Source organism: Cervus canadensis, chromosome 6 (assembly GCF_019320065.1).
Source record: "Cervus canadensis isolate Bull #8, Minnesota chromosome 6, ASM1932006v1, whole genome shotgun sequence".
Taxonomy (NCBI): domain Eukaryota; kingdom Metazoa; phylum Chordata; class Mammalia; order Artiodactyla; family Cervidae; genus Cervus; species Cervus canadensis.
The window spans coordinates 56,973,241-56,988,972 of NC_057391.1; the positions used below are offsets into that span (position 1 = coordinate 56,973,241).

Below are 15,732 nucleotides of genomic sequence, written 5' to 3' on the forward strand. Positions count from 1 at the left end.
AGTACCTCCTACCTCTTCCCTTAGGCTAATCTTACGGGATTATGAGAGAATAATCTGAATCAATTCCTCTTCCCCCACACTCAAAGGAAGCTAAGATCCCAAGAAGTGATGCTGCTTTGCCTAGTTCATGCTGTAGGCAGTTAATTCAGGGGTCGATGGATAACCTGGAAGGAGTCTCCTTCATTTTAAATTAGCACTTTTCTGATGGCAAAACTCCATTATTTTCATTATATTCTCATATTCATCATTGAAAAAGGCACAGAACTATTAACTTAATGATAGATTAGGGGCTGGAACTGAGATCTGTCCACTGTGTGGAGTTCTTGATTGCTTTCACGATACCACTGAGTAATGTAATGGCTTTTCCAAGTTATTTGGAATGTACTTTTATATTTTTACTAAATGAATTTAATAGGTAAAAGTCATTAAAAACAGATGCCACATGTGCTGAATTTCCACTTTTCTCTCAAAACATTTATTTTAAACCAGTGTTGGTTTATATTCAGAATTTCTGGAAATGTCTACAGTATTAAAAGTTATTATAATACTATAGTGGTTGAGTATTCATAAAAGTTTGATTTTTAAAGACTAGTACTAATACAGACTTTCTGCACTTTGTCTTAATCTAAGTGAAATCCTTGGAGTATTGCACAAGTGTAACTTAAAAAACATCTAAGCGTGTTTTGCTTGAAGTTGTAGTTATTGGAATTACTTCTTGTTTATATATATATATAAAATCTTTGTATAAACGGATAAATTCTGTGTGTGTTGATCAAGATTATAAAAAGCAAGTTACTGGGAATACATGCTAGCTAGTAATCTTAATTGCAGTAATGACTATTTGAAAAAAAATGTTATAACCATAAGAGAATCTCAGGAGTAACCTCTTTTAGCAAGACTGTTTTAAATCAAAATGAGTAGCTTATTTTAATTGCCAGAGTTAATTCTGAGAAAGAATACTGCTTAGTAGAGTGCTTTTTTTTTTTTTTAGTGCATTTAAAAAAAAAATCTGTTTTGTTTATTTAGCTGTGCCAGATCTTAGGTGTTTTTTTTTTTTTTTTTCTTCTGTCCTTAAAGGGGGGAAAAAAAACCTGATATAAAGGGATGTGAAGACTAAATGATGGAGTTTGTTTATAAAGTTTTTGTATTTCTATTTTTACGACATTTAGGACAGTGTTTTGAGACTTTTTTAAAAAATAAACTGACTTTAGAAGTGACAGAACACTTGAGGTTGACAATCTCTTGTATTATCAAATAATTTAAACACTGGCTTAGTTTTTAGTACATTAATGTTAGATAAGTTCTTTTAAAGTAATTTGCAAAATTATTGATCACTAATGCCTTTAATTCTTAGAAAACCAGATGTATGATAAGTAAACATGGTTTCATGCAAAGAGCTGTTTACCAATAAAGGTATAAAATTATCTGGCTTATCATTTTTTTCTTTAAATAATTACAAATGTCAAATAGAGTCAGCACTGCAAACTATATTCTAAATAAGTTACTCTAAAATGTTTATTATTCAGTAATACTTAGAGTTAGCTTTTATAGATCTAAGTAAGCGATTGCCTTAACATTTTAAAAATGCTTTTGTAATCAAAAAGAAAGTAAAGAATGCTCATTTAGTGAAAATATCATTTGAAAATTTAAAGAGGCATTTCCCCCTAAGTTTTTAAGTCAAAGGGGAATTAAAAAGTGTAATTAAACATTTTTTAAAACGTAATAAAATACTGCATATTAAAATGTATGGGATGTGGCTGAAGCTATACTCTGAGGCAAATGCGTAGTCATAAATGTTTTCGTTGTTCAGCATTTTAAAAGGAAGTTAAAAATTAAGCATCCAAGGAAAGGCGGGGCGGGGGAGAACTCCTCAAAGAAAAAGAGAAAATGAATAGATAGTCCAAAAACTAGTATTAAATTTAGAAAGTTAGGTTTTAGAAAAGTACCATCAGAGTTTAACAAGATTAAATGTGGTCCATTTTAAGAAAAGAGGGAAAATGTATAAATAGGAAAGCAAGTAGGCAGAGTCTTAAGTTATATGCTTTGATTTTTTTCTTCAGTATTTTCTAAAGTCTTGGAAAACTTGATATGTATAACTACTGATAAATTTTGGAAAGTGGCTTACTTTCAGTAAAAGACGTTCCAACTAGAAAACAATAAAGCCAGCAGGTATCTCTTAAGCACTTTTTCCTTCAGGAGACATTTGTTTTATCTTTGGTCATGATACATAAAAACATCTTAGTGTTTGATATATCCTATTTACCTTAATATAGCAAGAACGTGGAGGGTTTCCATAGTCGTATTTTTTCTGTAGGTGTGTAGTATGTACTGACATTTCACTGTAGGAGCACGCTTTGTTATGTTCTACTTCAGTTTTGATTTTAAGTGGGTGTCATTTTTCTGTTGCTTAATCTGGGGAAATTATTTGTACTCTTATGAAAGTTCTATCTCAGAGGAATTTAGTATGCGTTCTCTGCTGATGCGTGCTTCATACTAGCGTGGTACTCTCTTCAGTACATGAGCTCAGAGTGTGTTTGTTAAATTATACAGGCTCTCAGTGATCTGAATGCATTTGTTTAATAAACTTTTAAATAAGATTTCTATAGTTTCTTGTTCAAATACAGGTTTCTGGGATTATGATTTTCATTAACTTGGAAAATTCTGAAGTAATTTCTAAAAGATAAAGGTAATTTTACAGTACAGTTACTTTTTTGTTTGTTTTTTAAGCAAATAGTAGTACAGGAGTAGATTTTGTTCTGTGTCTAGACTTCTTTCATATTTTTATTTTCTTTAAGGAGACAAAAATTTGCTATAAAATTTCTGATTTCTTAATGATCATGGCATAAATAGAATAAACAAATACAAACTGAGGAGTATCATTGTATGAAGTAACTGGTTAATTTTTTCGTAACATTTTGTTGTCTACTATGTAAGACATCTTTTCCTTTAATTTCTATATTAATATAATGGAAATAACTGCCAAAATCTGTTGCTTGCTTAACATATTATCTGTATGACCTTTATTATGTGAAATTTTAAAAAATAGTTTGCCATATGAACATTACTTTTCAGGCCTGAGGACAACTGAGGCTGCATTTTGATGTATGACACTGAAGGCCCCAAAGTCACGACAAACAACTTTTAAAACCATAGGGAGTTGTAACTATAGGAGAAAGTTTGCCAGTCTGTTCCTACTAGTGACATCTTCTGTTTGTGCAGCTGTTGACTACAGCAGCTTCTCTTTTTTGGTAAAAACAAAGGATCATTTCAGTGTTTGTGAGTTTTATTGTTGAATGCCAACATCTAGAATTGCACTTAGAATAGAAGCCAACACAGACTTTAATTTTTTGGGACATATACTGTGTATATGTGCAGATATTAGTTATAAATTATGCATGACACTTTTTGAATAGTGATTACCTAAATTCACAAAACATATAAAGAACAGATGAGACTAGGTATAAAAAACTTGTTGCAACTTTTTTTTTGTTTTTGGCTAGTCTGTGTGGCTTGTGGGGTATTTGTTTCCTCACCAGGGATTGAACCCATGCCCCCTGCAGTGGAAATGGAGTCCTAAACACTACACTGCTGGGAAAGAGCAAGGATATGAATTTGTTGTTACCAGAGTAATTTATGAGTTGGTATTATTTGGGGGTATCAGGAAAAGTTATTTTTAAATTGCCTTATTTCTTTATAATAGTATTCTTACTTTTTTTCATATGGGATTGAGGATTTAATATAACCATATACCTTGAATTAGAAAAAAATTCCAAGTGTCTTCTAATCCAGATTTATAAAACTGTTCAGGATTCTCATATGTTCAAAGGTTAATATTTTATACCTTAATAAATAAGTTTTGAGTCCTAATGACTATCGTAGTGAAAATCACTGGCCTATTAACATTTGTTTTTGCCTCCTATGTTGAGATTCAAGAAACCAACTCACACGTATTTATGAGTACAATTATGTTATCTACTTCAGATTTGGTCAGTAGTACAAAAGTAGACCTCAAAGTTACATCAGGTGGGGAGGAAGGATATTAAATTGATACTGCTGTATAGTTCAGATTTCTTCCCCTAGACATGTGTTTTGGAATGTTCACAGTGAACTCTTTTTGAACAGTTTCGAAAAAGGCTGTATATTCAGCATGTATATTTAGCATGTCAAGTCTTTTCTTTAGATTTTTTTGGATTTTCTACTGATTACTTTTGTGAGAAACATGCATGAAATTTATTCAGAGAAATATGCCTTGATAGGAGCTTCTAATAAATGCCATCCCAGTGGGGAAAAAGTTCTGGTTAGGTCTATTGCTTTCACGTAGTTGATTTGAGTTGTTGAAGTATTGGATTGCATTCCACTCACTGGTTTTGCAAAGTGTTTATCTTTTAATATTGTTGTTTGTGGGGTTTTTTTCCCCCAAGTCTCCTTGAGATGTTTGTGGTTTTTTAACATTCTACTTTTACAGAATATGCCTATAGATTATTTTATACTAAAATTTAAAAAATTTCAGTTAAATGTAGCAAACACAGAAAGAAAAATGCATAAAACCAGTGTCCAGCTAAATGAGTTATTGGATGAAGACCTTGTGCCACCCATGTTAGGATATAGTATTTTGTCGGGTACCTCAGAAGCTCTCCCAGGTGCCTCTTCCCAATCACAACTTCCTCTTTCCTAAGAGTAATTCCTGTCCTGACTTTCATTGCTCTTCTTTACTTTTCTTTATAGTTTTGTCTCTAATTTGTGCATCCTTAGTGTGGTAGTTTGGAGGAGTCTGGTAGGCTGCAGTCCATGGGGTCGGCTAAGAGTTGGACACGACTGAGCAAATTCGCTTTTGACTTTTCACTTTCATGCATTGGAGAAGGAAATGGCAACCCTCTCCAGTGTTCTTGCCTGGAGAATCCCAGGGATGGGGGAGCCTGGTGGTCTGCCGTCTGTGGGGTTGCACAGAGTCGGACACGACCGAAGCGACTTAGCAGCAGCAGCAGCAGTATGGTAGTGTATTATGTCTGTTAAACATCTATAGATTTATAAGAAAAGATAAAAATAAACTAAAATGGAGCACGTATTCTGGATTACCTTATTTACTCAGTTTGTTTGCTGGAAAGCTGAAGTGCTCACTTTTTTCTCAATTTAACTGTGAAGCAAGTTTTTCTCCCTTGTGCTAAGTTGTTTTTTTCACTTATTGTAGACATTATCCTTCCTTTTAATTTAACCATACTAATCTAATTTCCTGCAATGGACAGAAGTAAACTTTTTTAGACTATTCAAACAAATATAGAGTAGTTATCCTTCAGAACTCTGTTCAGTGATTTTTTCCCACTAACAAAATTAACTTAAAACACAGTGTTTTGTCTGAAGAGTTAATTTGTTTTTTATTTTGTTTTGTTTTTTTACTACCAGCTTTATTTTTGGACTCCGAGGTATGACTTCCTTGTACTCTTGATTGTTTTAACAGCTTTGGTTATGTAAGAAATGACTTCATTGAAATGTAGTAACCTTTGATAAATTTTTTCCTCCAGTTGATGGCTTTGTCTAAATAACATAATCAGATTAAATTTTTTAAATTTGACCTTGCTCTTCCTTTGAATGTTTTGTGAATACTGAGAAGACTGTCTCTTTTATTGTTAAGTTGTGAATTTGTATTATTTAAGTTTTTGCTTGCTTGCTAGTAATGTGTTTCACTTTCTCTTTGAAGAATGTCAAGCTGTCAGCTGAGGTAGAACCATTTATTCCCCAGAAGAAGAATCCTGATACATTTATGATCCCTATGGCACTCCCAAATGATAATGGAAATGTTTCTGGTGTAGAACCAACTCCAATTCCCAGCTACCTGATTACCTGTTATCCATTCGTGCAAGAAAACCAGTCCAATAGGTAATTTGTTTATTATTATTTTCTTTTGGTGGGGGAAGAAAGGGGTAGGGAAATGTAGAAGTTTGCAAAGCACACTTCTTAATTTTTTCCTTTTGTAACATTTAAATATTAACTATTTCTCTACTTTCTAAGAGGAGTAAATGAAACCAAATGATGTAGAAATTTAAAAATTGTTGGCATTGTTATTGGATTATTATTATTTTCTCATTCTTTCTAAGAGAAAATGAAATTCTTTGTGTGTATCACCTATGATAAGTTATTGAAATTTTTTTGAAATAAACTGACTCAACGGGAGGAAGGAATTATTCAGAAAGAGGTGAATAGAAACCCTTTTTTTGAGGATAGGCATTTAATCCTAATTGCCAAGACAGTCTGTTCTAAGAAGAATGTATCAAGGGGTGGCCCTTAACTTTGAAGATTTAGTGGCCAGTTAGCTTATTATATCTCTCGACTCTTGATTGTAGTTTAAATTTAGATTCTGTGCTATAGTCACAGAGTGATTTAGCAAAATGTTTACTGCTCGGATAATGTGTGACCTAGTGGTTAGGGTGTGTCTTGTGATAGCCTTTCTAACCCTGCTTAGACTGTCTGAATGATTAGCACTTCATTGGTGTAGTTCATTTTATTGCTGTATGAAAGTACTGTCAGCCTGTTTCATATTATATCACACATAAAAATTGTACTTCTCTAGCACTGTAGGATAAATGGATGAGGTAGCTGGACTCTAGCCTTTGCCCAACCACCCCTGAGGGCTAAGGCAAGTCAGTATTTCTACTCATCTTTAACCATTGCGTCACACTAGTGTGTCCAAGCACATTCTTTGAGAAATTCTGGATATATGAGATATATGGTCAGTAAATTCCTCTCTCAGGTATTAAATATTCAAGTTAATACTCTAGAACTCTTTAATAGTCTGGGGCATTAGGCACAGTAGAAGCTAAAGGATTCTGCTCAATTGAGTCAGGGTAATATTACATTAAAAATCTTTGACCTATATTGGACTATGCTTGGAGTAATTTATAAACTAAAAATACTATTGCAGTATTTGACAAAGTGGCCAAGTGTACAGTATAATAAGTTTAACTTTTCTTATCTTACCAAATAATTTTGAGAATTCATGAGTAGGCCAGCCATCAGATTATTTTAAAATATTTTTAGAATTATGGCAGGGGACATTTTTCCCTTGTGCTTTGTCACGGAATAGTGAGGAAAAGCTCTGTGGTCCAGCTCCCTGTGACCTCTCAGTCATCAGCGGCAACTGTCTGCAGGGAGGACTGATGAGATGGGAAGGACTGGTGCTTTATAGGAAGGCATCACACTAGAAGAACCCTAGTGCTGGAGATAAGATGGCACTGAACAAATCTGCCTTTTTCTTTTCTTTCTCTTGGACCTCTGGCGCCTGCTTTCATTGTCAAGAAGGAGAGCCGGGGAAAGAGCTGGACTTGGCCAAGTGGTTAGGGGAATATGGGAAAGGAGTAGGAAGCCCTTGGCCTGAGCTAAAGAATGGAGGTGGAATAATCAAGTCACCTACTGTAAAGACCACCTTATACAATGATCACCTTACCCTGCTTTTTGCAGAAGGCTGTTACAGTTAGTTGCTGTCACTGAATGGGAACTTTGGACTGCCATTACTGGCAGATTCAGCAGATCGGTGTTTAACTTTTAGGCAGAAATATTGTGAGGTTGAGGGAGAGAGCTACAAATAAGAATACTCTGTACATTTTAAATTTTGGAATGCAGTAAACTCTCAGGTTAAATGTCTTTGTGTATGTGTGTGTGTATGCGCTCAGTCATGTCTGACTCTTTGTGACCCTTTGGACTGTAGCCCATCAGGCTCCTTTGTCCATGAGACTTCCAGGCAAGACTACTGAAGTGGGTTGCCACTTCTTACTCCAGGGGATCTTCCTGACCCAGAGATCAAACCCATAGCTCTTGGATCTCCTACATTACAGGCAGATTCTTTACCACTGAGTTATCGGGGAAGCCCGGATTCCTTTATACTATCAATTAAAATTATTATTACACATATGTAAAAACTAATTATAGCAAGGAAATTGATAAAAAATAATCTCTTTTTCAGAATTATTACGAGGCTATAGTTGACACTAGTGGTAAAGAACCCGTCTGCCAATGTAGGAGACTTAAGAGTTGCAGGTTCGATCCCTGAGTCAGGAAGATCCCCTGGAGGAGGGAACGGCAACCCACTCCAGTATTATTGCCTGGAGAATCCCATGAACAGAGGAGCCTGACAGGCTACGGTCCATAGGGTCACAAGGAGTCGGACACAACTGAAGCAACTTAGCACATTTTATACTGTTATTTTCTTTTATTAAAATAAGTTGAGAATTTGCTTTGTATTACTTTCAGACATGCATGTCAATAGATTTGTTCTTTTTTGATTTGGTTTTACAGACAGTTTCCATTATATAACAATGATATACGATGGCAACAGCCTAATCCAAACCCTGCTGGACCATACCTTGCTTACCCCATTATATCTGCTCAGCCACCTGTTTCTACAGAGTATACATATTATCAGCTGATGCCAGCACCATGTGCACAAGTTATGGGTTTCTATCATCCTTTCCCTGCACCTTACTCCAACACTTTTCAGGCTGCAAATACTGTCAATACTATAACCACAGAATGCACTGAGCGTCCAAATCACCTTGGACAGGTCTTCCCATTGTCTGGCCATCGAAACAGAAATAGTAATAGAGGACCAATGGTACCAAAAGTAAGTGACCAAATTTGATTGGCTTTTGTGTTTGATATTTCTGTTGTTAGTGTAAGTAATTTGCTACTTGTATTGATTAGCCTTTACCTCAGAGTTTTACTTTTTAAAAAACAATTAAGGATGTAGCATTTTAAAAATAACTTTTTCCATTACTTTTGTTCCTCATTCTTAAATGGTGATATGATTTACAGTCATTTTCAAATCAGAGAGTTTACATAAGCATAATGCACAAATATTTCCAAATTATTTTAATTTAGTGATAAAAATTGCATAGTGACACAGTTTTAGTAAGGGATTAGTTTGACTCCTTTCCTAGCAGTGTTAAGCAGCTGATGTACATTTAGATATTTCAGTCTTCAGAAATAAGCAGGAGATATTATGGAAAAGAATATTGTGATGCATTAAGTCTCTTCAACTTCATTGTTTTCTATTCTGTCAGTTTTTATTAGGAACAGCACTTTGTTCTTCAGAGAATGCTTTACTATATTATATGGACACAGGGTCTCCTAGGGCTAAAAAAAATTAAAGATAAATGTGCGAAATGACTTTTTGTCAATACCAGCCTTTTGACTAAGTTAAACAAAAGGACACAAAGGCCTTGAAATCACAGGAGAGTTAAGGTTAATTCTAGGTGTCTGTTTCTTAACTAAAAGATTACTTTTCTGTTGAAGCCATAGTGTCAAAGCAAATAAGAAAAACCAGATTTCTTCTCAGCACTTTTGAGCTAATGGAAAGCAGAGTGATTAGATGCCTTTTACATCTGTTATTGTCAAGGAGTTCATGCTTTCCTAAATTCCATTAGCCCAGCGTCTTCAGTGAAAAGTCTATGCTATCTTCTGGCATACTTTGTTCAGGTTAAAATACAAACAAGCTGCAGAAGTTGCTTGGAAAAGCTTATTAGTTTTTGTCCGTGGAAACTTTCTGGGTCAAGGGAAGTCCTTTTGGGATATCTCAGAATGAAAAGAAATAAGTATTGGAAATAGACAATAGTATATAACTTTCAAGTATTGAAGTAACATGATATCTCAGACTGCATTTCCAGCACTTCAAGAAGTTATCTAAGAAGTTAAATTTGGAGTTCTTTTGTATAAATTGCTATTATGTGATGGATACTCATATTTTTAAAAAATGAAGGAAAGGATCAGCTTTTTAATATTTTCTTTTTAAACTCTAAAGCAGAAATTTCTTTTGTACTTCATTGCTCTCATGAAACTAAAATTGAGCTTTTTTTAAGTTACCACCCATTTTATCGATACTGCCTTTTTAAGTAAAAATTTATAACCCCTTATTTAATGTGATTGTACTCTTATTATTTATTAGTAAGAAAATTTAAAATGCAAATGGCAATTAAAATGAATATATCTCACTAATTATAATAGTATTAATGATTATTTGAAAAGTAGTATAAAAATGTGTATATAATTACATTATATAGCGTACTATGATTGGTTGTAGATAATTGAATGAAATCCTAACACAGTAACCCTGTTTCCTCATGGATTGAGAGTCACTCATTTGTGGCCTACGTTTAAGTATATATTTGAAGGATGAATTGATATATTTTACAATGTTTTTTAGTACATTGAATAGGATTTTAATTTTTTTTTTTTACTTCAATCAGCAACAACTCATACAACAGCACATAAAAAGCAAAAGACCACTGGTGAAAAATGTAGCTATTCAGAAAGAGACAAATGCAGCAGGTCCCGATAATCGGTCAAAAATTGTGCTCCTGGTAGATGCTTCACAGCAAACTGGTAAGGCAAGATTTTTCTTACGTATATACATCATAGATTTTGAAGTATTTTTTATTTTATTGAAATACAGTTGATTTACAGTCTTGTGTTAATGTCTGCTGTACAGCAGTGGTTTCATTTATACATACATATACAGTACATTCTTTTTAATTTTCTTTTCCATTATGGTTTATCATAGGATATTGAATACAGTTTTCTGTCTTCTACAATAGGACCTTGTTGTTTGTTTGCATCTGCTCATCCCAAACTCCCAATTCACCCCTCCCCCCGCACCCCTCCCACACACACACACTTTGGCAACCTCAAGTTTGTTCTCTATGTCTGTATACATTGATTTTTATCTGTTGTCATGCATTGACTTTGTAATTGTAGACTTTACCACTTTTTAGGATTTTGGACTTTGAGTCTTCTGTTTATCCTGCCACTTTGTGGAATTCTTCAGGAAAGATAAACAGTCCTATGTTCTTAAAGTTCTTTCAACTTGGCGGCTGGCTTATGTAGTTTTGAGCAGAATTTGAGGTTTCCTTATCCCCTTATAGGAGTGAAGCAGTTCAGAAATCAGAGATGGAATTTTGAAGACATTGTAGAGATTTGAGGGACTCCTTTTGGTAGAAGTTAGAATTAAACATGTTTTATTTTATTTTTATTTTTCATAGGTTTGTCAATAACTAGATTAAAATCTCTTTTAAAACATTCTATGAATATCTTTATAGAAGAACTTACCAAGTTTTGTGCACCATATTTTAGCATAGATCTGAACCAGACCTATTAGCGGTAACGTGTATCCTCAAACAAGTAAAAATTTTGGGCTAGTTTTATATCATTTTGTTAAAAGTTTTTAAGAGGACTGTGTAAACATTAAAGTAAAAAGCTTTATCCTGACAATAGGTAAGAATTAATAAGTAGTCTTAAAATCCTCACTGTTTTCCAGTTACATGTGAAGCTTCATATTGTACCCCTGATAATGCGCTTGTTAACTATGGAGTGGGGAGCTGTCTTCTCTGTTCATTGTCGTTTAAAAATCCTTATTGATGATCCAGACTAGATCTGTTCAAAGGCGTGTTTGCTTTTTACCCTTTACAGTTTTTACAAAAATGCTGTCTTGCTTGAAATGAACTAGATGGTACATACTTTCTTTCCTTTGTACTGTAGCTTTTATGTTGGACAGCCATTCAGTTATCCTTTCACAGTTGCTTAGGTTCCTTAGGAGTAAGAAAGAATCCGGGAATCGGTTAAAAACAGCTTGCTGATAGTACAGTCATTGTATGGTTTGTAGGGCATAAAGTGATAAGAGTAACAGACTGACGAATGCTTGGAATGGTTTATGATAAAGAGCCATAGGGTAATAGATGACAAAGTTCTGTATGTTTTGGTTGTTCCTAGACACAATGACCCATTTCTACATGCTTTGAACCCTAGAACTACTTTAAAAATTTGTTCTAATGTTTTTGGTTTGTTCATTAAGTGACCACAAAGACAACCTTCTGAATCTCAAGAGTTAGAAAGTGAAAAGATGAAGATATAATTTGAGTAGAAGATTATACCTTCTATCAGTATTCTTATTCTTCAGGTTGTTCTTAATCAGGATGAATTGCTGTCAATTATTGGTAGAATTTCTGTCCTTGATTGAAGGACAGAAATTGTATGGACCTAACAGAAGCAGAAGATATTAAGAAGAGGTGGCAAGAATACACAGAAGAACTGTACAAAAAAGATCTTCATGGCCCAGATAATAACAAAGATGTGATCACTCATACTCACCTAGAGCTGGACATCCTGGAATGTGAGGTCAGGTGGGCCTTAGGAAACATCAGTACGAACAAAGCTAGTGGAGGTGATGGAATTCCAGTTGAGCTATTTCAAATACTGAAAGATGATGTTGTGAAAGTGCTGCACTGAATATGCCAGCAAATTTGGAAAACTCAGCAGTGGCCACAGGATTGGAAAAGATCAGTTTTCATTCCAATCCCAAAGAAAGGCAGTGCCAAAGAATGCTCAACTACTGCACAATTGCACTTATCTCACACGCTAGTAAAGTAATGCTCAAAATTCTCCAAGCCAGGCTTCAACCATATGTGAACCGTGATCTTCCAGATGTTCAAGCTGGTTTTAGAAAAGGCAGAGGAACCAGAGATCAAATTGCCAACATCTGTTGGATCATCGAAAAAGCAAGAGCGTTCCAGAAAAACATCTATTTCTGCTTTATTGACTATGCCAAAGCCTTTGGCCGTGTGGATCACAATAAACTGTGGAAAATTCTGAAAGAGATGGGAATGGATACCATACCACCTGACCTGCCTCTTGAGAAACCTGTATGCAGGTCAGGAAGCAACAGTTAGAACTGGACATGGAACAACAGACTGGTTCCAAGTAGGAAAAGGAGTACTCAAGGCTGTATGTTGTCACCCTGCTTATTTAACTTATATGCAGAGTACATCATGAGAAACGCTGGGCTGGAAGAAGCACTAGCTGGAATCAAGATTGCTGGGAGAAATATCAATAACCTCAGATATGCAGATGACACCACCCTTATGGCAGAAAGTGAAGATGAACTAAAAAGCCTCTTGATGAAAGTGAAAGAGGAAAGTGAAAAAGTTGGCTTATAGCTCAACATTCAGAAAACTAAGATCATGGCATCTGGTCCCATCACTTCATGGGAAATAGATGGGGAGACAGTGGAAACAGTGTCAGACTTTATTCTTTTGGGCTCCAAAATCACTACAGATGGTGACTGCAGCCGTGAAATTAAAAAGACGCTTACTCCTTGGAAGGAAAGTTATGACCAACCTAGATAGCATATTAAAAAGCAGAGACGTTACTTTGCCAACAAAGGTCCGTCTAGTCAAGGCTATGGTTTTTCCAGTGGTTGTGTATGGATGTGAGAGTTGGACGTGAAGAAAGCTGAGCTCCAAAAAATTGATGCTTTTGAACTATGGTGTTGGAGAAGACTCTTGAGAGTCCCTTGGACTGCAAGGAGATCCAACCAGTCCATCCTAAAGGAGATCAGTCCTGGGTGTTCATTGGAAAGACTGATGCTGAAGCTGAAACTCCAGTATTTTGGCCACCTCATGCAAAGAGTTGACTCATTGGAAAAGACCCTGATGCTGGGAGGGATTGAGGGCAGGAGGAGAAGGGGACGACAGAGGATGACATGGCTGGATGGCATCACCGACTCGATGGACATGAGTTTGAGTAAACTCCGGGAGTTGGTGATAGACAGGGAGGCCTGGCGTGCTGCGATTCATGGGGTTGCAAAGAGTCGGACACAACTGAACGACTGAACTGAACTGATAGGTAGAATGCAAATTATAGTTTAAAGAATTTGTAATACGTTTTTACTCTTGAACACAAGCTTGTATTACTTAAAAGAGTTTATTGAGATGGCTAGGTATAAGATAATACACAGAAGTTCATTACAGTGTGTTACCAACAATCAGAATTTAAGAAAAGATATCATTTACAGTAACAACAAAAATACAGTTTCTGGGATAACTGACAAAGTATAAGACATTTATACTGAAAACTAACTTTATTATAGGACATTTTTAAAAAACCTGTTGCTTGCTCATTCAGGATGATCTGATGTTGCAAATGGCATTTTTCCCTTTGTTAATCTACAAATACAACGCATTTCTGATAAAAATTCCAATGGGGATTTTTGGAGAACTTGACAAACTAATTTCTAAAATAAAAGAGTACTCATCTGAAAAGAGCCATGACTTCCTGGAAAACAACGTTTCCTTTTGGGAATTTCCTGGTATGTCAGTGGCTAGAACTCTACTCCCGCTTCAGGGAGCATGGGTTCAGTCCCTGTTCGGGGAATTAAGATCTCACATGCCACATGATATGGCCAAAAAAATAAAAAATTTAAAAAAAAATTTTTTTTAATTAAAAGCATTTTAAAAAAGTATTAACAAAAGAACTTTTTCTTCTAGATAGCAAGACCTACTAAGCCATTTATTTTTTATAGGCTTATACAAAAATATATAAAATACAGTATACAAAGGTTAAACAGAACAGAGTCCCAGAAACAGACCCATGTATGTGAAAACATATACAAGGAAAATGACAGAGATAGCATTACAGACCCTTAACATATACAACTTGCAAATCTTATGTTTTTAATTAATTATTTAACTGGCTGATTAATTTTTATATCATGCACATCTGTTCCAGATGAATTAAGGACTTAAATGAGAAAGCCACATGTAGAAGAAAATATAGACAGATACCTTTATGATTGCATGGAGAAAACTCTTTATAAAATTAAGAATTTCTATTTATCAAGAGTGAATGAAGGGGCTTCCCTGGTGGTTCAGTGGTAAAGAATCTGCCTACCAGTGTAGGAAACTCAAGTTCAGTCCCTTGTCCAGGAACATCCCACATGGCACAGAGCAGCTAAGCCTGTGCCACAACTTTTGAGCCTGTGCTTTAGAGCCTAGAAATGCAGTCACTGAGGCCACGAGCCGCAACTACTGAAGCCTGCACGCCCTAGAGCCTGTGCTCCGCAAAAGAGAAGCCACCGCAGTGAGAGGTCTGAGCACTGCAACTGCAGGGCAGCTCCCAGTAGCCACATCTAGAGAAAGCACATCCGTGCAGCAGCAAAGACAGCACAGCCAAAAGGGGGAAAAAAAGAATGAATGAAGGAACAAGTCGCAGATCTTGGTAAGGATTTTACCATGTATGTAACTGACAAAGGATTAGTATGAGGACATGTAAAGAGTTCATAAGAATCAGTAAGAAAATGATCTCACCTTGCGCTCAGGGCCCCTGGAATGCAGCGCTGCCAGGGGGCTGAAACACTTTGGCAGAACTGTAGGAATCTTTGTTTTGCTCCAGTTGGCCTACTGAGGACAGTGTATCCAAATGGAATCTCCTCCCAGAAAGGAAAGGAACTGTTTGATTAAAGGTGCGTATACTGCGGCAGCACATAAAACACCACTGAAAACTTCTCAAAGTCCAGTAATAGGCGATAAGTCAAAAGAAGAGCCCAGGAAATCCACTCAGTGGGCTAATATGGAACCTTCATATATTATAATTAACAAAGAACATACATATAATATTAAACAGCACAACTAAAAATTATATTGATTCTGTATAAAAGTTATATATAGAAAAATTGTGATTGTGAGAAAAGGGTGGTAGGGGAAAATTATGTAGTAAAAGGAATTTTAGCGGTGTGTTGGGTTGGGAGGAATTGGTAAGAGGTCTTGTTTTTTAAAATGTCTTGTAAGTACAATTTGTGAAACACAAAAATGAGAAACAGGCAACTTAGTAGAAAAATAAACAGAAATCAAACAATCCAAAAGTAAAACTAACAAGTATTTCACAGAGGGGAAAACATGCATGGCTATTCCCAACCTC

The 15,732-nt window shown here is 35.4% G+C and overlaps 1 protein-coding gene across 1 annotated transcript in view; it reads left to right on the top strand.

Moving 5' to 3' along the window:
• The window catches only part of SECISBP2L (SECIS binding protein 2 like), a 55,776-nt gene that overhangs the window by 2,010 nt on the left and 38,034 nt on the right, over positions 1-15,732 (top strand). Inside the window, exons 2-4 of the mRNA XM_043472044.1 lie at positions 5,696-5,874; positions 8,287-8,611; positions 10,233-10,368. Coding sequence (XP_043327979.1) covers positions 5,696-5,874; positions 8,287-8,611; positions 10,233-10,368 — 640 coding nt within the window. The remainder of the gene's footprint in view (positions 1-5,695; positions 5,875-8,286; positions 8,612-10,232; positions 10,369-15,732) is intronic.